This window comes from Galeopterus variegatus, unplaced genomic scaffold (genome assembly GCF_000696425.1).
Source record: "Galeopterus variegatus unplaced genomic scaffold, G_variegatus-3.0.2 Scaffold343, whole genome shotgun sequence".
NCBI classification, from domain to species: Eukaryota; Metazoa; Chordata; class Mammalia; order Dermoptera; family Cynocephalidae; genus Galeopterus; species Galeopterus variegatus.
In genome coordinates this window covers 582,200-605,955 of record NW_007726454.1, presented here as the reverse complement: position 1 = coordinate 605,955, position 23,756 = coordinate 582,200, and the positions used below count along the sequence as shown (strand labels likewise).

General features: G+C 37.7%; 1 protein-coding gene across 3 annotated transcripts in view; it reads right to left on the bottom strand.

The window, feature by feature from the left end:
• NLN (neurolysin (metallopeptidase M3 family)) overlaps positions 1 to 23,750 on the bottom strand; it is a 111,263-nt gene extending 87,513 nt beyond the window's left edge. For 2 of the 3 annotated variants that reach the window (XM_008567773.1, XM_008567772.1), the window contains exon 1: positions 23,598 to 23,672. In XM_008567773.1, the coding sequence (XP_008565995.1) occupies positions 23,598 to 23,638 (41 nt within the window). In that variant the 5' untranslated portion in view covers positions 23,639 to 23,672. Of the gene's footprint in view, positions 1 to 23,597 lie in introns of all 3 variants that reach the window. The other variant, XM_008567770.1, reaches the window with a different exon arrangement.
• Positions 23,751 to 23,756: the final 6 nt, after the last annotated feature.

Here is a 23,756-nt window from a genome sequence, read left to right as displayed (position 1 = left end):
CGCTCAGCCAGTGAGCAGGAACCGGTCTCCACATGGGATCCGAACCCTCGGCGGGAGCGCCTCTGCACTCCCAAGCGGCGCACTCTCCAGTGCGCCACCAGGCCGGCCCCCAGAATTGTTACTTTTGATAATCTTTAGTAGACTATGAAGATTTAATGTCCAGAGAGGCCACTTTAGCTTGGTTTCTGAGTTCACAGAAAATGTAAACACAGAATGAGTTGACATTTTCATACAGTTAAGTATAATAAATGTACCCATTCCTGCCTTCTTTCTCTTAGAGAAAAATGTATCCCCCAACCTATGGTTTTCAGCTTTTGCACCCTGCAAATTTCCCACTTACTTTCTCTACCTCCTTGCCTATCACTAATTCTTCCATACTATTCCGCTAAAAGTGCTTTGGCAAGGTCATTTTGCCTTTCTTGCTTCCTCTTCCACTTTTCTGATCACTTTTTCTCAGTCCCCTTTGCTGACTTCTCTTCCTGTAGTCACCCACAAAAGTTGATGTCTCCCATGATTCTGTGCTTGCTGTTCTCTTTTCACTTTACTTATTCATTTTTTGAGATGCCTTCCACTCCCAAGGCTTCAATGGCCAAATATAGTCATCTATAGCCATCATCCACATCTCTAGCTGGAGTTGTAGAACTACAGACATCTCAAATGCAACATGTTCAACATTTGATCTTTCTCATGAATTCCCAAGTCAGTAAGCCACTCTCCACTCAGGCACCTGAGCTAGAAACCTGTCACACATTACTGATGTGTATCATCATCAACCCTAATATTTTTTAAGAGGCTACGAATTCCCAAGTCAGTAAGCCACTCTCCACTCAGGCACCTGAGCTAGAAACCTGTCACACATGACTGATGTGTATCATCATCAACCCTAATATTTTTTAAGAGGCTACGAACATGCCAGGCACTACACTAAGCATTTACATGCATTTTCTTATTTAATCCTCCCAACAAGCCAAGAGACAGGTATTAACCACCCAACTTTACTCTCTATGGAGAAATAAAGTAGCTTGTCAAGGCCTTACAGCAGGGTGTGAAGCTGGGATTCAAACCCAGGCCTGACTCCAGAGCTCATACTCTTTACTACGCTATACTGATGTGGCAGCTACATCCCAGAAAAGAACAACCTCAAATATCTCGCCAATTATACTTTCCTGATTTTCTACCCTGCTTTTAATGGGGAGAGAATAAGGTGGATTAAAGCATATAAACTTACATCACTTGTCTAATTTGATATCTGTACCACTCCTTGGGAGCTTGCTGCAAGGGCTGTGGAGGAGTGCCCCACTTTAGTTTTCATTCAGCTCTGAAAAACAGGCCATGTAGGCTTGGGCAGCTTTTAGTCACCCATTTCCAAAGAGTAAAACAACTCAAACTGCGACTACCTGGATGGCTGCCCTTTGCACCCAGGTCTTTCTTCTCCATAGCCCTTTAATTAGCTGTTCTTAAGTAATTAATAAACCACTTGAAAAAGTCTACTCCCAGGAAGTAGCAAACTCTTAAAGTACTCAGGAAACAAATAATCTACATTTCTCATTGATAAGGTTCAGCTGAGGTATTCTAAGAAAACTTTCTATGCAATAAATGCTGGTTCTTTATTCCTTTGTGATTTCTCAAATAAGAGATAGTGACTTGTTACCATCATCTGGAATTATGCCTACAATGTAGACTAGGTTAAAAAGAAAAAAAGGTCATTATAAAGAGATATTCCATGAAATAAGTAAGTTGATTCAGTCATTCCTTCAGCAAATATTTACTGAAGTTACAAAGGTGAATAAGACGTAGTTATTACCCTTCAGAAGCTTACAGACCTGTGAAGGAGAAACATAAAAAGAGAAAGGTTAGAATAACAGGTAGCAAATTCTGTATGAATAAAGCAATGTGGATCATACAGGACAGAGCAAGTTACTCTTATAGACAGACTTGTGAGGGAGAAACAGAGAAAGAGACAGGTTAGAATAACAGGTCGCAAATTCTGTATGAATAAAGTGATGAGGCATGTGAAGGACAGAGAAAGTAACTCTGCCTTGGAGAGTCTAGGAAAGACTTCAGTGAGGATGAGACTTCCAAGCTGCCTGAGTCTTATAAGACAGCTGTTTGAGGTATTGTGGGTGCATGGATTTAATAGTGTGCGCAGGGATGGGAGGTAGGGTTAAAATAGGTTAGATTCAGACTGTAACTTCTCAGTGATTTTCGTAACCAAGCCAACCTTATAAGACAGCTGTTTGAGGTATTGTGGGTGCATGGATTTAATAGTGTGCGCAGGGATGGAAGGTAGGGTTAAAATAGGTTAGATTCAGACTGTAACTTCTCAGTGATTTTCGTAACCAAGCCAATGATGAAAACAAAATCCTTCAGTTGAGACTGAAATTTCTGATGTACAATGGATTAAGATGATGGACAGGTGGGGCTTAAGGACAGTACTGAATACTGGTGACTGCTAAATCCTGCAAGACATTCTGGGGTCATTCTTTTTTGTTTTCCATAATTATAAGGTTCTTCTCTCTCACTCTATACATACACATATGTATATATAACCTTAGAACTTGGCTCTTCTCTTTCTTTTACACCCTTTGTCTAAAATGGTTATTTTATTATTTTTATTGGCTACTAATAAACAGATAATAGAATTGATCTAGAGTATCATATTCTTATTTTATTTCAACCAGAATTTGTGGAAGTCTTCTAAGCACGCTCCAGGAAACATTACTGACATTAGCTGCTTCTAACTAAAAATTCCTTGAGTTTGATATTTTAGGGTCTAGAAGTCAATTGTTGTTCAATACAACCTGTATTAAAATTTTTTAAAATGAATGACCCTTTTTCTGAAGATTGTTTTGGCCTTCTTTATCTGTAAAGAAAAAAAAGTAAAGTCCCTATATAGTGACTGGTACTCAGTAAATATTTGTTGAATGAATTAGTCTGTGTGAATACTGAAACTTATCACTACACAATGTGAGCCATAGCTTGGTTGGAGATACACCAGCAAGGCTGACTGATCTGCTCTGCCAGGTCAGGGGAGGAATGAAAATGTTTTCCTTCTAATTTTATTAGAATATAAATAAGCTCTTTGGAAATGTGTCCACATCTTAGTCATTTTTGTATCTATTGGCAAAGGGAAGATTGTGTTCAGCATATACCATATGTGTTTTAACTGTTGAATCAGTGAGTATAGAAAAGTTATGAAAAATTAGTATGTCCTAGAACAACTACTAAGTTCAGTATAAAACACCAAGTAAATAAGGCAAGTGATAAAGCAATCAAAAGAAGGTGCCACAACTATAGAGTAGCTGAAGAAAAGTACTTAAGTAAGAGATATATCATAAAGATATTTTGAGTCATGGAAAGATAATCTACAGGACATGCCAGTGCACTTGGAAAGCAAAGTACTACAATTCGACTGCTCTTGCTTCCACCTGCTGGTGTAGCAAAGTAATATTTTGGACTGGGCAAAAATTGTTTAGTAGAACGAAAAAAAAAATTAAGAAAACACTGAGCTTTCAAACTTCTGTTGCATAGTACAGTTCCTATAAACAGCTATTTACAACAACAACAAAAAAATACACTGAACTCAGCTACAACTATTTTGAGTACAGAGAACAACTGCCCTAAACAGAATGGAGACATTCTGGTCTTTACTCTGAGTACCCTCTATTGTCTGATAAAGCCAAAAGCATTACCAATTTTATTTCATTGTACAGTTCCTTTTTTTGTACTGACAAAAGTAGCATTTAAATTTGATGACTTGAGTGACCAGCGCAACTTTAATGGTCCACTCTTGCTCTTACATAGTGAAAATATACTATGTGCCACATATTAGTATAGCCTCAATGTGTTCAACTTCCTCTATTAGTAAGACTTAAAAGTCAAGCAAATTACAGAGACTCCCCTAGGAATAAACAATAATCTACTTCCAACTCTTCCTAAAAATGTTCATGCTTCGTTTAAAAAAAGAAAAACATAATTTTACTTTACATTTTGTAATGTAATGGAAATAAATTTTTGTTTCTAAATTTCATGGTAAATGAATGAAAAGGTACTCTTCAAAATTGTCTCTTCTGAGAAATATGAATAAGAATAAAACATGTTAGAGAGTACTCTTTAAGGTGATATGAGTAACTGTGTGGCACTAGAAATATTTGTAATATTTCTACCTTTGACAAATAGATCTTTTAGAAAAGGTTCGTATTATGAAGTTATAATGAATGAAACAGAAAAATCTCAGGTCCTAAAAAATAAGTAAGAAAAGATATAATCTAATTAATTTCCTCCTAATTTTGTGTACAACAGAACTGGTTTAATAATTACGGGTTCTAAATACATTTATCATAAATGAAGATTAAAAGATTTCTCTTCTTAAATCCTACAGTTGGCTTAACTAAAGCCACTTGAGACCACAGAGCCATCTAAAATCAAGCACTCCTTCATAAATGAAATCAAAAGTTCTTTAATAATTCATTAATACAGGGCCTATACACACACACGGAAAACCACAACTCAGAAAAGACATTCTACTTTTATTTTTCACTAGAAGCATGAACAAATTGCTTTTGGCACATTTAACTGGTGTTTGGGGCATACTTTCCAGAATTGAAATCCTTATTAAATTACTCAGAAGAGAGACTCTCCTTTTTCAGCACATTATTTAATACAGTACACATGCTCGTTTTAATTTTTTTTTATATCTATTCATGGATATTTTGTTGTGTGAATGATGAGAGGCCTGGCTCATAGCTAGTTTGCTTTTCAAGACTGGTTCAATCACAAACAAATGCTTATTTTTTTTACATGTGACAATAGTATTGTGATTATGTGGTTTTTTTTTTTTAAAAAAAAGATGACTGGTAAGGGGATCTTAACCCTTGACTTGGTGTTGTCAGCACCATGCTCTCCCAGTGAGCTAACCGGCCATCCCTATATATGGGATACCCTTGACTTGGTGTTGTCAGCACCATGCTCACCCAGTGAGCTAACCGGCCATCCCTATATATGGGATATGAACCTGTGGCCTTGGTGTTATCAGCACCACACTCTCCCGAGTGAGCCACGGGCCGGCCCGTGATTATGTGTTTTTGAAAAAATTCTTTACAAAGTGATCTACAGATTCAATGCAATCCCTATCAAAATACCAGTGATATTCTTCACAGAAATACAAAAAATCTTAAAATTCGTATGGAACCACAAAAGACTCCAAATAGCCAAAGCAATCTTGAGCTGAAAGAACAAAGCTGGAGGCATCACACTACCTGACTTCAAAATATGAGGATACTTCAAAAAGTTCATGGTAAGGGCTGGCTAATTAGCTCAATTGGTGCTGATAACACCAGGGTCAAGAGTTTGGATCCCCTTACCAGGCCAGCTGCCAAAGAAAAAAAGACAAGAAAAATACAGCTCATAGAAAAACAGAATTAAAACATACTACAAATCTTTCCATAAACTTTTTGAAGTGCCCTCATATACTACAAAGCTATAGTAACTAAAACAGCATGGTATTGGTATAAAAACAGACACATACATAAATGGAAGAGAATATAGAGCCCCCAAATCCACCCATTTACAGCCAATTGATTTTTGACAGAGGGGCCAAGAACACACATATAGGGAAAGGATAGTCTCTTCAGCAGATGGTAATGAGAAAACTGGATATCCACAGGCAGAATAATGTAATTAAATCCCTGTCTCCCCCTATATATACAAAAATCAACTCAAAATGGATTAAAGTGGGCTGGTCAGTTAGCTCAGTTGGTTAGAGCACAGTGCTAACACCAAGGTTATGGGTTCAGTCTTAGTACTGGCCAGCCACACACACACGCACGCACGCATGCACGCACGCACACACACACACACACACGCTAAAGACTTAAAGGACCCCAAAATATGAAAGTACCAGAAGAAAACATAGAGGAAAAGCTCCATGACATTGGTCTGGGCAATGATTTTTTGGCTATGACTCCCAAAGCACAGGGAACAAAAGCAAAAATAGACAAGTGGGATTACATAAAACTAAAAAGCACAGCAAAGGAAATAATCAACAGAGTGAAAGGACAACCTATGGAATGGAAGAAAATATCTGCAAACCATATATCTAACAAGGGGTTAATATGTAAAATATATAAGGAACTCAAACAATTCATTAGCAAGAAAATAACCAAATTAAATAATGGTTAAAAGATCTGAACATGTATTTCTCAAAAGACGATGTACAGATGGCCACAGGTATATGAAAAAATGCTCAAAACCAGTAATCGTCAGGGAAATGCAGATTAAAACCACAATGAGAGATCACCTCACACCTCTTAAAATAGCTGTTGTCAAAATGAAGAAAGATAAATGTAGGCGAGGATGTGAAGAAAAGGGAACCCTCACTCCCTGTTGGTAAGGATGTAAACTAATACAGCCATTATGGAACACAGTATGGAGGTTTCTCAAAAAATTAAAAATAGAAGTACTAAACGATCCAGCAATTCCACTATTGAGTATTTATCTAAAAGAAATGAAATCAGTACATCAAAGAGATATCTGCACTCTATTGTGGCGCTATTCACAACAGCCAAGGTATCAATCAACCTAAGTGCCCATCAATTGATAAATGGATAAAGAAAATGTGGTGTATATACACAATGAAATATTATTCAGCCACGAAAAAGAAGGAAGTCCTATTATTTGCAACAACATGGATGACCCTGGAGGACATTAAGTGAAATAAGCCAGGCATAGAAAGACAAACACTGCATGATCTCACTTGTATGTGGAATCTAAAAATGTTGATCTCACAGAAATAGAGAGTAGAATGGTGGATACCGGGGGGTGGGGTGGTCGGGGGTGGGGAGGGAGGGTTGGGAAGATGTTGGTGAAACGATACAAAATTTCAGTTAAATAGGAGGAATAAGTTCAAGAGATGTATTGTACAACATGGTGATTATATTTGTCAATATATTGTATTTTTTAAAAGCTTTATTTTATTTTTAATTGACAAATTATAATTGTACATATTTATGGGATACAATATAATTATATATATTTATGGGATACAATATGATGTTTCGATACATGTATACACTAGAATGATCAAATCAGGCTAATTAACATATCCATCACCTCAAATACTTATTTCTTTGTGGTAAGATTATTTAAAATCCATTCTTTTAGGTGTTTTGAAATATACATTATTATTAACCATAGTCACTATGCTGTGTAATCGATCATCAGATCCTATCCCTCAGGTCTAATTGGAATTTTGTAGCCTCTGACCAACATCTCCCTTTTCCCTGTCCATACCCTTCCACCCCCCAATATATTGTATTCTTGAAAAATGTTGAGAGAGTAGATGTAAAGTGTTCTTACCACAAAAATGATAACTATGTAAGGTAATGCCTATGTTAATCTGCTAGATTTAGTCATCCACAGTGTATGAACACATCAAAACATCATGGTGTATACAATAAATACATATAACATCTGTCAATTAAAAAAATAAAAATATATTTATTTAAATAAAAAAAGAAAAAAATGCTTTATCTGTAAGAGTTACATACTGAAATACTTATGATTAAAATAATACAGTGCTCGGTATATATTTCAAAACAACTGGGGTGAAGTAGTAGATGAAAAAAGACTGGCCATCAGCTGACAATTTTGAAGCTTGGTGATGGAGAGGTTCACTATATAACTTCTCTACTTTTGTTTATGATTGAAAATTTACTTGGTGGGCTGGCCGGTTAGCTCAGTTGGTTACAGAGCAGTGTTATATAATATCAAGGTCCAGGGTTCAGATCCCCATACCAGCCAGCTGCCAAAAAAAAAGAAAGAAAATTTACATAATAAAAAAATTTTAAATGTATTTAATAACTGTTTATGTGCCTAGCTCTAGTTGCTATTCTAAATTCGAACATGTGGTCTGAAATATGTATGAACTCAACACTAAAAAGTCATGCTGACAAGCATATTAAAAAGGATAATAAATGGAGAAAACCCCAAGGGGAAAATTAGAGCAGAAGTAAGAAAAAATATATTTGACCAGTAAATGAAGATTCACAAATTCACAGTTGGAAAGTGTCTTAAAATCTAGGTTGCTCAAATCGTTTACTGTAGGATGTACCCAGTGATATTAAGTTACAGATGACTATGGGCCCAGACTTGAGCATTTTACTAAACTGCAGAGATAGTGAATGCTACATTGGAAATAGATGGTTAGAGAAGATTCAGTACCATTCTCCAGCGTATCTAGAACTTGAGCCTGGCAACTTTGAGTGTAGCAATCACGTAGCTGGTGAGCTACTTCCCTTAGTTACCAGATAGGCCTCCTTGGCTCTGTTTGGCCACTGCCAACCACCACTACCACTGCCATCAATAATAATGATGATGATGATGTCAAACATTCATGTAACAGGCACTGTTCTAAGTGCTTTGCATATACTAATTCATTTAGTCCTTCCAACAACACTGTGACATAGACTCTATTATTATTCCCATTTTCAGAGATGATGAAACCAAGGCACAGAGTTTAAGTAACTTACTCAAGGTCACACAGATAGAAAGGGCTAGTAACCCAGGCAGTGTTGCTCCAGAGTCAAATGCTGTTAAATACTATACAATCACACTATCACATTGGCAACTCTGCCATTCTCTTCAAGTTGCCCACAGCTATGAACCTAACATATCATCAGTTCCTGCTACTTTTCTTTATTCTCTCCTGTTCTTGTTGAGACAGGCAGGGGCACAATGAAAGGATATGGCCTTTGTGGCACCATGTTGATTCATGCCATGTCCCAATTCTCTTGTTGGCTTGGCACAGCAAACCCTAGAAGCCAACAACTGTCATTACTCATGTGAGAATGATATCAACAGTATATGTGAGAAAGAAAAATAACCATGACACCTTCTATTTCTATAGTACATGAAGATACTGAGTAAGGTTACTCTTTAAAGCAGGGAGGAGAGCTTCCTCACCTTATAAAAGATAAAAGGCAGCCTTTTAAGAAAATTTCCTAACAAAGATGAAAGATGAATAATTACCAACCTTAGGTCCTTTAGATTTGGATGTCGCATTGAAACCAAAGGAAAACACTTACTTGAATATAATACAAGGTCATTCACTTACTTATGAAGTGCTTATTATGCTCATGCACTATGTGCTTTTATTCATAATCTCGCTTATTCCTTACTCTACAGATGAAGAAACTTAGGTGGAGAAATGTTGAGTTAATTATCCCCAAGTCACATAGCTAAGTGGTAGATCTGGGCTGTTAACTAGAAAATCTCATTCCAGAGCCTGAAATCTTTACTATTTACTAAGCTGCCTCTTTCTACATAAAAATGTTGTATTGATTTATGTAAGTCAAGCTTTTGGTTACCAACAGAATAATCAAATTTTAGACCTGGTGGCCATCTAGCCTGATACTACTTTCCACAGCGACTTCAACATGACTTGGAGTGAAGGTGGGAAGAGAGAGGACTGCTAGATGATGCCCACGTTTCTGCTTTTGCATGGATATGAGTGTTAGAGCCAATCACCAAGCTAGAGGAGTCAGGAGAAGCAGGTGAGAATGTTTCTTTCTTTTTACATTTTTGTGGGGAAGGGTGAGAGTCTGGTGGAAATAAGAACCTTACATGCATTGAATTTTAGATATTGAGTTTGTGATGCCAGTGAGATACCCAAGTGGAAATAGGTAGTAGGCGTCAGGATCACAGAAGAAAGTTATCAGCACAGAGCTACTTGCTAAAGACAAAAGATGAACAAGGCCTCAAGGAACTTACTGGTTAGTATGGCAAAGAAACACATTGGAATTTATTTAACAAATACTGATCACTTACATGTATCAGACACAGATGACAATATAGTGTTGTAAATGCAATTATAGAATTATTTTACACAAGTCCTTACGGTCGGATAAAGAAAAATATTCAACTCAAACTGGGGAATCAGAGAAAGCTTCTTGGAGGGGGGCATAATTATCCAGAAAAAGATGGGGTGGGGTAGAAAAGCAAGAGAGTAAACCTGGAAGAGCGGATAAGACTAGCAAAGCCGTAATTTCCATGACTGGCATAGTGCATTCTACGAATTACAACCAATTTAGAATTTAGAAGTGAGAAGTGGACAGAGATGAGGTTGGAGAGGTTGACTGGCCAGATTCCATGGGGTCTTTTCACGTCATGCTAGAGAGCTTAAACTTTATACTGTACACAACAGAAAGTGTCAGTGAGGGGCTGAGATCTTATTTTAGGTAGGCACTCTGGTAGCAGTGGGAGGTGTGGAAGGGCGATTTTAGGGGCAAAGGAGATCAGATAGGAGGCTGCAGTGATACAGATGAACAATGAGAATGAAAAGTGGTAGTAGGAGAGGGAGAGCAAACAATGGATTCAAGAAATATTCAAGAGGTAAAACTGGCAGGACTTTGTGAAACAAAAGACACCATAGAGTAGAATTTCTAGTTTGGGTGCAAAGTGGATGATGGTATTACTGACGAAACAAATTTGCCACCGGACAATAGAAAACACAGGAGCAAGCAAGGTCAGGTTTGGGGAAATGTTATTAGTTAAGTTTCAGACGTTGATTTTTAGTGTCTTGAGATATCTCAGGGTATGGAAATGTGTTGATTTGGCAATTGGATATATTAACCTGAAGATTAGGAGAGGATTCTAGGTGGGAGACACAGATAGGGATGTGTTCAGATGTACAATTGTTAAAATAGACTGGATGGCCTAAGGAGAATATGTAAATAACAGCGGAGGAGTCTGAAAAAGAAAAGACTGCATTGTATATGGACTGAGGGAATGTTTCAGACAGGAGGGTGTGTGGAAGAGACTTGAGCATGAATGCAGGCTCAAGGAGAGGAGACAGAAAAGAGATTTACAGCAGAAATTGAGAATAGAAACTTGGGAAAAGCCAGCAATTGAGGGGCAGATGTCAGGAAGCTTAAAAGAAATTTGAAGGAGAGAAAAATTAAGAATTTGTTTTTCTGGAAGTCAAGCAAGAAGGTAGAGCTGACAGTGTAAATGTTACATGGAGACCATGAAAAGTTAGGACTGGAAAGTGTCCACTGAATCTGGCAACTAACACCCCTAAAGTGTCATCTGATCAGTGACTCTTCTCTTGTTCTTTGGCAGCCACATCAATCTGCTAAATCATACTAAATTTGGAAACAACTCAAGGTTCTAAGTTTTTTCCTAGGTGCTGCTCTTACATTATCCTGCTCTTATACAAAAGTGGTTTGTTTCTTAAATACAAGATTTCATATTTAATATTATTAAATGTCACCTTACTGGATTGGTGTTCTAGTGAGTAGAGATACTCTGGAACTTTAATTTTTCAACTTTACTTAGACTTTACTAGGAGTAAACTGAAAATTTTATCAGTAGGTCATCTATATGCTTCTCCTTGTCAGTGATAAAGCATTTGTATTTTCATCAGCCACAAAAAGCCAGTTCTTTATATCCAGGTCTTTAGGACTACTTTTTTCTACTTGAATGAAAAAGGGGAAATTATAATTTATAACATATTTATGTGATATCAAGCAGTGCACTAGATATTTCCACACATGAATTCCTGCAATCTTTATAAAAATTATGGGAGGTATTTGATGTTATCTCTATTTTAGGGTTGAAGAGACAGACTTAGTGGGACTACAAAAGCACTTGAACCCAGGTCTGCCTTCAAAGTCCACATGGTTTGCAGCACAGCACGTTCCCTTTCTTGGAGTTATTTTCATTAGTTTTGTGCATCTTTGCCTTGGGCACTCAGCTTACTCTGTGTGCTATTTTTAAGTCTAGAAATTAGTCAGGTGATTAGAGAACACCCTCCTCCTGATCTTCACATGTCCAAATCTTTCCTTCCTTCCAGGCCCAGTTGCAACACATAATTATGTCCTTGTCCTTTCTTTCTATCCTGGAAGTAATCTCTCTCCCCTGAACTCCCATACCAACTTTTCTATTACTTTCTGTGGTACTTATCACCTTCTACCTTGTATTCTAATTATTTATGTATGTGACTTATAATCCTTACTAGGCTGTATTGCCTTGGCCTTTTATCAAACAAACAAACAAAAAATAGCCCTATGAAATCTACTTCTGCATTTGTTATGAAAGTATTTTTTTAGGCAATTATTCATTGCATTACTCAATTTCCCCTATACAATGCATCCATGTGACAAATTTATCTCACAAAGCCATAGGCCGGCCTTATTAATCTTAATGTACATTTTTTTTAAGTCAAGCAATCCCAAACTAATTTTGGTAAAAAGGGGAACATAAAATAAATTTCAACAAACAAATAATACTAACCTAAGTGCCTTGCAAATAGGATCTAAGTTTTCTTTATACATCTATCCTTGTGATACTTATTTAGCACAGTCCCTTGCATACAGTAGCTGTACTCAGTCACTGTGTTATGAGTGAATGACTATATAACCGACAATACTGAAATGTTAAATCTAGGTCTGTACTCCTTAGATATCAGTAGTGAACACTGAATTTTCAGTTCTTATTACTGATAACATCTTTTTATCCACTCAGTCAGTAATGTGTTTACTGAGCATCTACTATGTAATGACACCATGCTAAGTTCTAGAGATACAGAAATGAACAACAAAAAATAGGCTTCTGATCTTAGAAAACTTGTCAACTAGTGGGGAAGACAAACACTCAAAATAATAATGTTTGTGCTATGAAAGTACTTAAGATTCAGAGACCAAATTTAGGAGGAATCAGGTAAGCTCACCCTGAGGAAGTGTAAGTTAAGCTGATATTGACAGCATCTTTAACAATCTTACTATTTTAGAGATTTGTTTGTTTATTCTTTGACTCCCTGACTAGAGTGAGGGCATAATCTTGGAAGGGCAGGGATAATTTCTGTCTTGTCCACAGCTGTATTCCAAGAGTTTAGCTCAGTGGCTGGTACAGATATATATCTAGAATATATAAATAGTGCTTAAAATCAAAATGAAAAAGATAACCCAAGAAGCAAATGGACAAAAGACAGGAACAGGCATAAAATACAAACTGCAAATAAATATGAAAACATGCTCAAACTCATTAATAAACATGACAATATATATAAAAACCAAGAGATACCATCTTTCAACCATTGGATTGGCAAAAGACAAGAGCTGCTGAGGACAGTGGGTCAATGGCTGCTCATCAACACTATACGAGCAGAGGTAGTAAATTAGTATCATATCACCATTTTGGAAAAAATTGGGCATTATTTGGTAAAGCTGAGAATGTATACATCCAAAAACCCAGTAATTTTTCTCTTAGGTTTCTATCCTTGCACATATGTATCCGGAGACATTACAAGAATATTCATGGCAATATTGCTTGTAATTGCAAAAAAATGGAAACAATCCAAATACTCATTGACAAGAAAATCAATAGTAAATTTTGGAATAGTCACACTATCAAAGATCTTCCAACAGTAAAAATGAACCATGATCATGTGAAACTAGTTTCATCATGTGAAACAAATTCATATGGGCCGGCCTGTGGCTCACTCAGGAGAGTGTGGTACTGATAACACCAAGGCCATGGGTTCGGATTCCATATAGGGATGGCCAGTTGGCTCACTGGGTGAGCGTGGTGCTGACAACACAAAGTCAAAGGGTTAAGATCCCCTTACCGGTCATCTTTAAAAAAAAAAAAAAAAAGAAACAAATTCATATGTTGCTTAGGGAAACCTACATTTGTGGTAACATTTATAAAGAAAAGAAAGAGGACAATGAATGCAAAATTCAGGACAGCAGTTATCTCTGGGATGAGGAAAAGGGATATGGCTGGAGACGGGTAATGAAGGGACTTCAAAGATGCTAGAAATACCCTTTTAAATATATACTTTTTTCATTCTTGAACCATATCTCTCTCTCTATATATATATTACATTTTTTGTGTTTAATATTTCATAACAACTTTTAAGATAAATGAATAACTATTAGTCAGGCTCTGGAAAGGTGGGGAAAAGAAGAATGTTTCAAATAAGAGATGGGCATGTGTTAATTTAAGGCCAGGGGACGAGGACATAAACGCCCTGGCTGAAGCAGTGAGTTCACTGAGTGAGAGGGGAAACTGGAAGAGCTAAGGAGGAGTCAGACTGTTCAGGGATTTATAAACCATATGAAAGAGTTTTGATTTTATCCTAAGGTTAATGACAAGCTTAATTTTAAACTGGAGTGTGACATGCTACATTTGCATTTCATAAAGATCTCTTTTTTTTTTGAGACCAGCCGCACCATGCTCAGCCAGTGAGTGCTGTGAGCACACCGGTCATCCCTATATAGGATCCGAACCCGCGGCGCCATGGGCTTGGCCCAAAGATCTCTGTTTTCATAAGGAAAATATATTAGTGGGAAGCAAGAGGCTGGAATTTATTTTATTTTATTTTATTTTATTTTTTTAAAGATGACCGGTAAGGGGATCTTAACCCTTGACTTGGTGTTGTCAGCACCACGCTCAGCCAGCGAGCCAACCGGCCATCCCTATATGGGATCCGAACCCGGGGCCTTGGTGTTATCAGCACCGCACTCTCCCGAGTGAGCCACGGGCCGGCCCGAGGCTGGAATTTATGATGAGGGTTTGGAATATGATGGTGGTGCTGGGAATAGAGAGAAGAGAAAGAATCTGAAGACTATTTAGGACATGGTAGTTGGTGGAAAAAGTAAAGGAAATAGAGAAAAAAGCAAGGAATGGCTCCCAGGCTTCTGATAGTGACATCGAGATAAAGAACAATGGCAAAAGAGCAGGTTGTAGTGGATTGAATTACGTCCCCCCAAAACTCACTGAAACTTGAATTGTGTACCCAAGTTTTATGTATTAGAAACTTAGCCCCCAATGTGACTTTTAAGAGGGTGGGAAATCCTACTACGGTAATTGAAAGGTGGAGCCTTGAAGAGGTGTTTGGATTGTAGGACTGTGCAGTGGCAGATAGACTAAAAATGGTGGTCAGGGGTGTGGTTCTGAGGACTTCAAAAGAAGAGGAGAGTCTGTCTCTCTCTCTGCTTCCACCATCTTGCAACCACTCCTGAGTCACTGACACCACCACCAGATGGACTTTGGACTTCCCAGCCTCAGAAACTGTAAGCAATGTCATTTTTCTTTATAAATCACCCACTTCCAGGTATTTTGTTATAAGTAACAGAAACAGACTAATACACAGGTTTACAGGGCAATGCTGTAAATTTAGTTTAGTACAAGGTAATATTGAGATTTTTATATCATAATAAAACAATATAATAGGTGTTCAATAAATACTTGTAAAATGAAAAAGTGACTGTGAGAACTCCAAAAGGAGCTGTCCAATTGGTAATTAGAATCTAATATTATTCATCTATTACTTTTTAAAATAAATAATGTGTGTTTCTCTATTTTGTACCTTGGCAGAGAAGAAAGCTATGACCTTAAAAAAAATGGTATGAAAACCTAAAAGATGTATAGATGTATAAACCTCAGTGTTAGAATGATAAGACCTAACTAACTATGTAGCCCTTACAGTATGGATGTCATACATTGTAGCAAGCAGGTTTCACTGGAAAGCTGTGATTGTTTTAGTCACTACAACTCTCCTAAGATGTGAAGTAGAAACAGAATTTTCCTCTTGGTCTTGATCACAAATGGGACTAGATATTCCAGCAAGTATGGCTGGGAAACATGAGGGTTTCCTTTTGAATGCCGAGCAGGAGGTATAGATAATCTCAGAGTGGGTAGAATGAGACAGTCTTCCAGAGTAAGTTATGGCAAATTAGAAACCCATATTTCATAAACTGAACTTTCTTTTATACTTCTTGAGTTTCTGTGTTGACTTTCTTTTGTAGAATGAGACAGTCTTCCAGAGTAAGTTATGGCAAATTAGAAACCCATATTTCATAAACTGGACTTTCTTTTATACTTCTTGAGTTTCTGTGTTGACTTTCTTTTGGTTTCACTTAATCAGAAGAAAACTTTTTAAAAAATGTCAGCCTTCATGACAGGTAAAAGGGTTTAAATGTAAAAAATGAAATATAAAAGTACTAGAAGAAAATGTAGGTGATCTAAAAAATTTATAATCTTTGAGTGAGGAAGGGCTTTCTAGATATGAGACCAAAGGCAGAAGTCATAAAGGAAAAGACTGATATACCGAAATACATAAAACATTTAAACTTTTGAAGGGCAAAAACAGAAAAGCAAAAAGCAATAATAATCTACCCTGAAGTTCAAAGACAAATAAAAATTGCAACATCTATGAGCGCTCTTACGAATTAATAATCCCAATTTAAAACCCCCCAAAATAAAACTAGGCAATTCACAAAAGTAAAAATAACAGCTAATAGTTTTGAGATTTTATTATGTGCCAAGGTGGTAGAATGATTGTTAAAATGGCCTTAATTCTCCACTCCTCTACATATTTATGCCTCTTACAACGTGAGTTTGCTATTCCTGTCATCAAGAGACAAGTCTGTTTTCCCATTTCTTGAATATGGGCTAGCCTTGTAACTTGCATTAGCCAACAGAATGTGGCAGAATTGATGGTATCCAGCTTCAAGGGTTTAAGTTCTAGAGGGCTTATATATTTCCACTCTCTCTCATGAAACCCTGCCACCTCCATGAGAACAAGCCAGAAGTAGTTTCCTGGAGGATGACAGATCACATGCAAGACAGCCAAATAGTCCCAGCTTTGGTCTTCCTACACCCTCACTTTACAAAGGTGAGTACAATTTTCCCTTGTCTCTCTCTCATCTCCTACTTACCAGCCTGACATTTATTCCATTATAGTCACCATGGCCTCCTCACTTTCTAGAACACACCAGGCACACTCCTGCTTTCGGAGCCTTGGTATTTGCTATTTTTTCCTCCTACTTGGAATGCTCTGCCTCAGGTATTCACATGACACAATCCCTCATTTCTGTCAGATCATTACTCAAGTATCACCTTCTCAGTAGGTCTTTCCTGTTGACTCTATCTACAATTTCATTCCCATCCATACTGAGTGTCCCCCTTTCATGTTTTACTATATTTCCTTAGTTATCTCTCCCACTAGAATGTAAGTTTCATCAACACAAGGATTTTTCTGTGCTTTGTCCATTGCTGTATCCCTAGACCTGCAATACTGTTTGGCACATAATAGACACTCAATAAATATTTGGCAAATGAAGAAATTAGCCAGTCAATCCCCAATTTACTGATGAGGAAACGGACACAGAGAAGGTAAGCATCTTTGCTTACAATCACAGTGCTGGCCAGCAGCAGAGACAGCATTCAAACTCAGGTAAGCTGGATCCAGATTTCTATAATCTAGTCTACTATGCTACATACCCTTTTTAACGTAGAGCTTGACATATATATACACGTGGGTACTTCAAAATTTTCGTGGAAAATGGAATAAAAGATAATATCAATCCTTCCATGAACTTTTTGAAGACCCCGTCATCAATAAACATCAATTTCCTTGGTTCTTCATATCTTTAATCTATGTGCTTCTCCCCAAGGAATTTCTGTACTTTGTCTTAACCAAAAAGATGGTACTATTTAAGTGTGAGGAAGTACCATGATGTTTCTGACCAAAACCAGGGGTGAGGAACAACCAAAAAAAATCCTCCTTTATAACTTTTAAATCCATTTTAACAATCTCTGACTAGCTTTTGATATTTGTAATTTAAAACCCTTTATTAGACTATTTTTTTTTCCCTAGTACCATTGTCCTAAAACTTTGGAGGTTATACCTACTGGATTTAGTGGGACAATCTTAATTTTATCTAATTACAGTCAGATACATAAATATTGTTAAGCTTATGAATATAATTTGCCTGACCTTTTTTTTTTTGGGGGGGGGGGTGTCTGAATGGTAAGGCAATCCGAATCCTTGACCTTGGTGTTAAAACACGTTGCTCTAATCAACTGAGCTAACAGCCAGCCCTCTCTGACTTTCTAAGATTTTTCCATATGAATACATTTTCAAATCAGAAAACAATTAACTTCTTTGGTTTCTAGACCACAAGTCCTCAATTTTTGTTAAGGAATTATACTCACTGAATACAACCTCACAAAAATGTAAGGAAACGCAAATTATATTATAAGTTTCACTTACGAAACTGGTAAAGATAAAAAACAATTATGTGCTCAGTGTTGGTAAGGGTTTGGGAAACTGGCATTTACATACTCAGAGTATAATTTGTGAGAAACTTTTTCGAGTGGAATATGGTAAGAAGTACCAAGGGACTGGATGATATTCATGCCTTTTGACGTACAGATTCTATTTCTAAAGAATTTATATTAAGAAAATAATTAAGAATTTGGAAAAAAACTAATAAGAATGTTTATCCAGGCACTGTTACTCACAGCAAGAAGTTGGAAACAGCTGGCATGGGTGAAAGTAGGGATTAATCAAATTATACACATCCCCAAATGGACTATGTTGTAGCTACTTATATGATAGAAGGATGTTTGTATCAAAATTATATAAAGTATGGCAATCTTATATTCATAAAATAATGTCTACATTGAAGAGATTTTGGAAGCTCTTAACAACTGGCTCTTCTGGATGGATTATGTGTATTTTTAATATTTTCTTCTGCTTGTCACTATTTTCTAAGTTTCCTAAAATGAATGTGCATTGCTATAATAATTTTGAAAACCAAGCTATTCTTTTTTTTTTTAATTGAATGGGGAAACTAGGGCCAATAAAGCTGTAATCTGGGCTAAATACTACTGAATCACCCTTCCCATTTACTTCTTTGACCCATGTCATCTATCCCTCACTTTATAACAGGCATTAGATTTTGCTTAACTTACATGCTGTGCAATCTGAGATAAGAGGAGGAATTTTCCTGGTTTGATTGCTATGGTGACACAGAGTTGAAAGAAACCTTAGATGTTATTTAGCCTAGTCCTTTTCACTTTACAAAATAAGGAACCTGGGAGAGACCCAAGGGAGTGAGTGATTTACTTAAGGTCACAAAGTAGTTGAACAGCAACTATAATCCAATCTACAGATTCCTGGTCCACTTATTCCTAATAAATTGGCTTAATAATCCTGCTGTGGATTGAGTGAATTGTGTCCCGGAAATTCATACATTAGAAGCTGAATTCCCACTGTGACTGTTGAGGGTTGGGGATTACATAATCCTATTAAGGTAACTGAAAGGTGGAGCCTTGAACAGATGATTAGATTGTAGGACCATGCAGTAGTGAATGGATTAATAATGGTGGTCAAGGGCATGGTTCTGAGTGCTTTAAAAGAAGAGCATATGAGAGGTTAGTCTCTCTGCTCCATCATCTTCTGCCATATGAGATCCCTGTGTCACTGTCACCACAACTAAGGCCTTCACCAAATGTGTTCCTTGGACTTTGGACTTCCTAGCCTCCAAAACTGTAAGCAATAAATTTTGTTTTCTTTAAATCATCCAGTTCCAGGTATTTTGTTATAAGCAACAGAAAGACTAATACATCCCCCTCAACGATCCTGGCTGCCATGCTGGCCTTGGGAAGTGGGTATAGCAGCTCTGTCAACAGGAAAACCCAAGGGAAAACACAGGTCAGTTAAGCAAAAGCCTAGTTGCTCCTATAACACCAAAATGAACTTCTTAATGTCAGAGGAAAGAGGAAAAACACATCAGGAGAACACAGAGGGCCCTCCACTTTGTCTAGTATTAACTCTTTTGGGGGATATAGATTTTGAAACAAAGAGCAGATTCTGTGATTAAGTCACTTAAGCCTTAGGCTAAGGACTACTACTGTATATGATGACTAATTGCAATATATGCCCTTAAGCAACAAAATAGTTGATATATAAGCTGGTAGATTGCCAGCTTCTAACAAGGTAACAATTGTATGGCTTTTTATATATTTATTTTCTTCCTTGCATAAACAAAGAATCTGGATACCACATATCAGCACTTCTCAAAATGGGGTCCACAACCTTGGGCATAGAGGTATGGGAAGGGGTCCCTAAGACTTTCAAAAAATCTGTGAGGTTAAAAATCTTTCATAATAATACTAAGACACTATTTCTCTTTTTCACGTTGTTGACATTTGTACTGAGGGTGAAAAGCAATTGTGGACAAAACTGTCGGCACCTTAACACAAATCAAGGCAGTGGCACCAAACAGTATTAGTAGTTGTATTCTTCACTGCCCTGCACTCATGCTAAAAATAATGTTAATTTCACTTTAGATTGTCCTTGATGAAATAGTAAAAATGATGAATTTTATTAAGTCTCTATCCTTGAGTATATATGTGTGGCCAGGTGTGCATAAAGCCCTTCTGCTGCATACCTAAGTACAATGGCTGTCCAGAGCCACAATAATCAACCACATTGTATATTGACAAAATAAAATTAAATAAATAAATAAAAAAATAAATAAAATAAAGTATAGTGTGAAAAAAAGAAAAACAACAACAACAACAACAACTAAAATTAAATAAATAAATAAAAAAATAAATAAAATAAAGTATAGTGTGAAAAAAAGAAAAAAAAAACAACAACAAAAAAAAATAAATAAAATAAAGTATAGTGTGAAAAAAAGAAAAACAACAACAACAACAACAACAAAAACAATGGCTGTCCAGAGAATTTGGTCGCTCAAATCAAAAGCACCTGTGCAACTGATTGAATTGTGAGCTGAAAATAACTGCTTTTTTCATGGAACACCATTTTTACTTGAACAAAACTGACAGACAAACCAGGGTTATTCAGACGTGAGTATCTGGCAGAAATTCTGTCAAAGATATAACAAAGTAAGAAACAAAGACACAAAAATGTAACAAAGTGACGCTGTCACTTCAAGGAAAACAACTGACAGTATGCATTGCCAATGATAAAATTCCAGCTTTCAGTGAAACTTAGAATTTTGGAAAACCATATCTGCCACTGTGAGCTTGACAGCTTCCTAATACTTGAAGACTTTTCTGATGAGATGGCTGAGAACATTAAGGAATGTGTTGTTTGATATTATATAATGAAATATGTTAACATTAGGAAGACCTGTATTACATGTGAACCGTAATTTCCAGAAGACCTATGTTCTACCCCCAAGAAGATCTATTCAAAGTGTAAGATACACCAGTAGATTTTAACGTAACAAAGTAAGAAAAATATTGATATAGTTTCAGATTCCACTTTGCAACTAACCTTTAAAAAACTATCACTTGTCAAACTTTGGTGTGATATCAAAAAATATCCATGCTTATCTTTAAAAAGTTATTAAAATATTCTTCTCGTTCCTGCTACATATGAGAGTGTGAGGTGCAATTTTCTTTATTTCCTTAAACCAAAACAGAACAGTGCAACAAGATTAAATGCAGAAGCAAATGTAGGAATCCAGCTATCCTATGAAATCACACATTAGTTTTCCAAAAAATACAAGACAATGTCACTCCTAGGATAATTATTAAAAAACAAGAAAATAAGTGTTGGTGAAGAGATGGAGAAATTGGAATATGTGGGCATTGCTGGTGGGAATGTAAAATGGCACAGCCATTTTACATAAAAATAGTATGGTGGTTCCTCAAAAAATTAAACATAGTATTACCATATGAACCAGCAATTTCCACTTCTATACACCCCAAAGAATTGAAAGCAGAGACTTGAAAAGATACGTGCACACCAAAGATCACAGCAGCATTATTCACAGTAGCCAAAAGTTGGAAGCAACTCAAGTCTTCATCGAGAGAGGAATGGACAAAATGTGGTATGTATGTATGATGGAATATTATTCGTCTTTAAAAAGGAAGGAAATTCTGACACATCTTCAACATGGATGAACTATATAAAACACTATGCTAAGTGAAATAAGCCAGACACAAAAGGACAAATATTGTATAATTCCACTTATGTGAGGTACCTGGAACAGTCAAATTCATAGAGACAGAAAAAATAGTGGTTACCACAGGAGGAAGTGACAGGGAGTCACTATGTGATAGGTTCAGAGTTTCAGTCTGGAATGATGAAAAAGTTCTGAATAGTGCTCATGGTTGCCACAGAACCGTACACGTAAAAATGATTAAAATGGTAAATTGTTATATTTTATCACAATTAGAAAACAGCAAAAAAAAAAAAAAAAAAGGAAAAAACTATAATGCCAATCTTCTCACTGATTTGGGGTGGGGAAGGATGAAAAACAAGTAGTTATTTTTTTATTAAAAACATTATTTATGCATGTCATGCATTTACTACTGTTTTGTAAATAAACTAATACTTAAAAATTTTCCCAGTTTCAAATTCTAATGCGGTAAATATGGACAGATATAACACACATAAACAGAACCTCTCAGTCCTCAGTAATTATTTTATTTTTTTCCTTTTTGGCTTTTTTCCTGACCAGCAACGGATCGCAACCCTCAGTGTCGCACCCGTACCAGACCGGGACGAGCAACGGGATCGCAACCCTCGGTGTTGCCCCCGCACCTCACTCAGCCAGTGAGCGGGAACCGGTCTGTATGTGGGATCCGAACCCTCGGTGGGAGCGCTGCCACGCTTCTCAAGCGGCGCACTAGCGCAGTGCGCCACCGGGCCGGCCCGACCTCCTCAGTAATTTTTGAGAGGGTCTTAAAACTAAGAAGTTCGAAAACTGCTGTCATATGAATATTAATTCCCTCTTCTCACACCTGCGTTGTGTGCATTTAGACAGCAATACCACGTCAGCATGGAGACTAGCAAGAAAGGACAGCATGAAATATGTCACAATCATCACATTAACTCTTTATAATTACTATTGTCCCCCGGATGCACCATAACTGCAAGGACAGAGCAACACAAAGCTCCACACAGATGAGAGGGAAGGTACAATAGAAAACTGTAAAAAACGTAAATGCTGAAATGTTCCAAAGTAGTTTTGTAGATATCTAGCAAAAAGCACACATTTCCTTTTTTTCTATTGGATCTTCATTTGGATGTACAGCTCTGGTCAGACTTGGGAATGGGGTGGTGGTGGCATTGTTTCCGAAAACCAGCGAATCCATGCCGAGAACTTAGGGCTCTCAGCGAGGGGCGTGGCTAGGGAGCTAGGCGGCAGTCCAAAGAGCAGCCGAGCTGCCCCAAACCGGGCCCGAGCAGTTTTCTCCATGTTGGGCCAAGCCAATTTGCCCCAGCAAGTGGCAGAATGTTTGTTTTAGGGAGAGGAGGAACATAAAGAGGAAATTAGAAAGCAGGGACAGAAATAAGCAGCGAAACCAAATTGGTTTCATCTTGTGTGGATGTTAAACGGCTGGAATGCTAATGGCGTGCGCGACCGGCAGATAAGAATTATTCGAGTCTACAGCTGCGGCACTTTTAAAGACAGCTCTGCAGTTCTGCAGGAGGGCGAAGGTGAAATGATCTTCGCATCCGGACCATCTTTCTGCATTCATTTTGGGCCGGGAAATTCATTTTGTGATCAGTATCGCTGACCGCGGCTGAGGCAGTCCCAAACAAAGGGGAATGGAAGCCCTCCCGAGGGCGCGGAGGAGGGAAAGGTGGCCCCAGGGTGCCGCGCCAGGTGTCCCCTCAGGGGTCGACCATGCGGGGAGGGAAGGTCCCAGGAGCGTCGTAGGGGTGCGGCCGGGAATGGCTGGGCCGGGGCGTCTAGCACGGCCCAAGCAGAAGCCCCCGCCCTGCCCACGGTCAAGGTTAACTCGCGCCCGAGAGGTACCTGTGGAGGCCTCGCACAGCCGAAAGGCACCGGGCGATCATGGGAGCGCCGAGAGGCGGGCGGCGGCGGGCGCGCAGTCCTTCGGCGTAGGGGTTAGGGGGGCAGGCGGCGGGATCTGGGCACGCGGGAGCGGCGAGTGATCCCAGCGCAGGAGGCCAC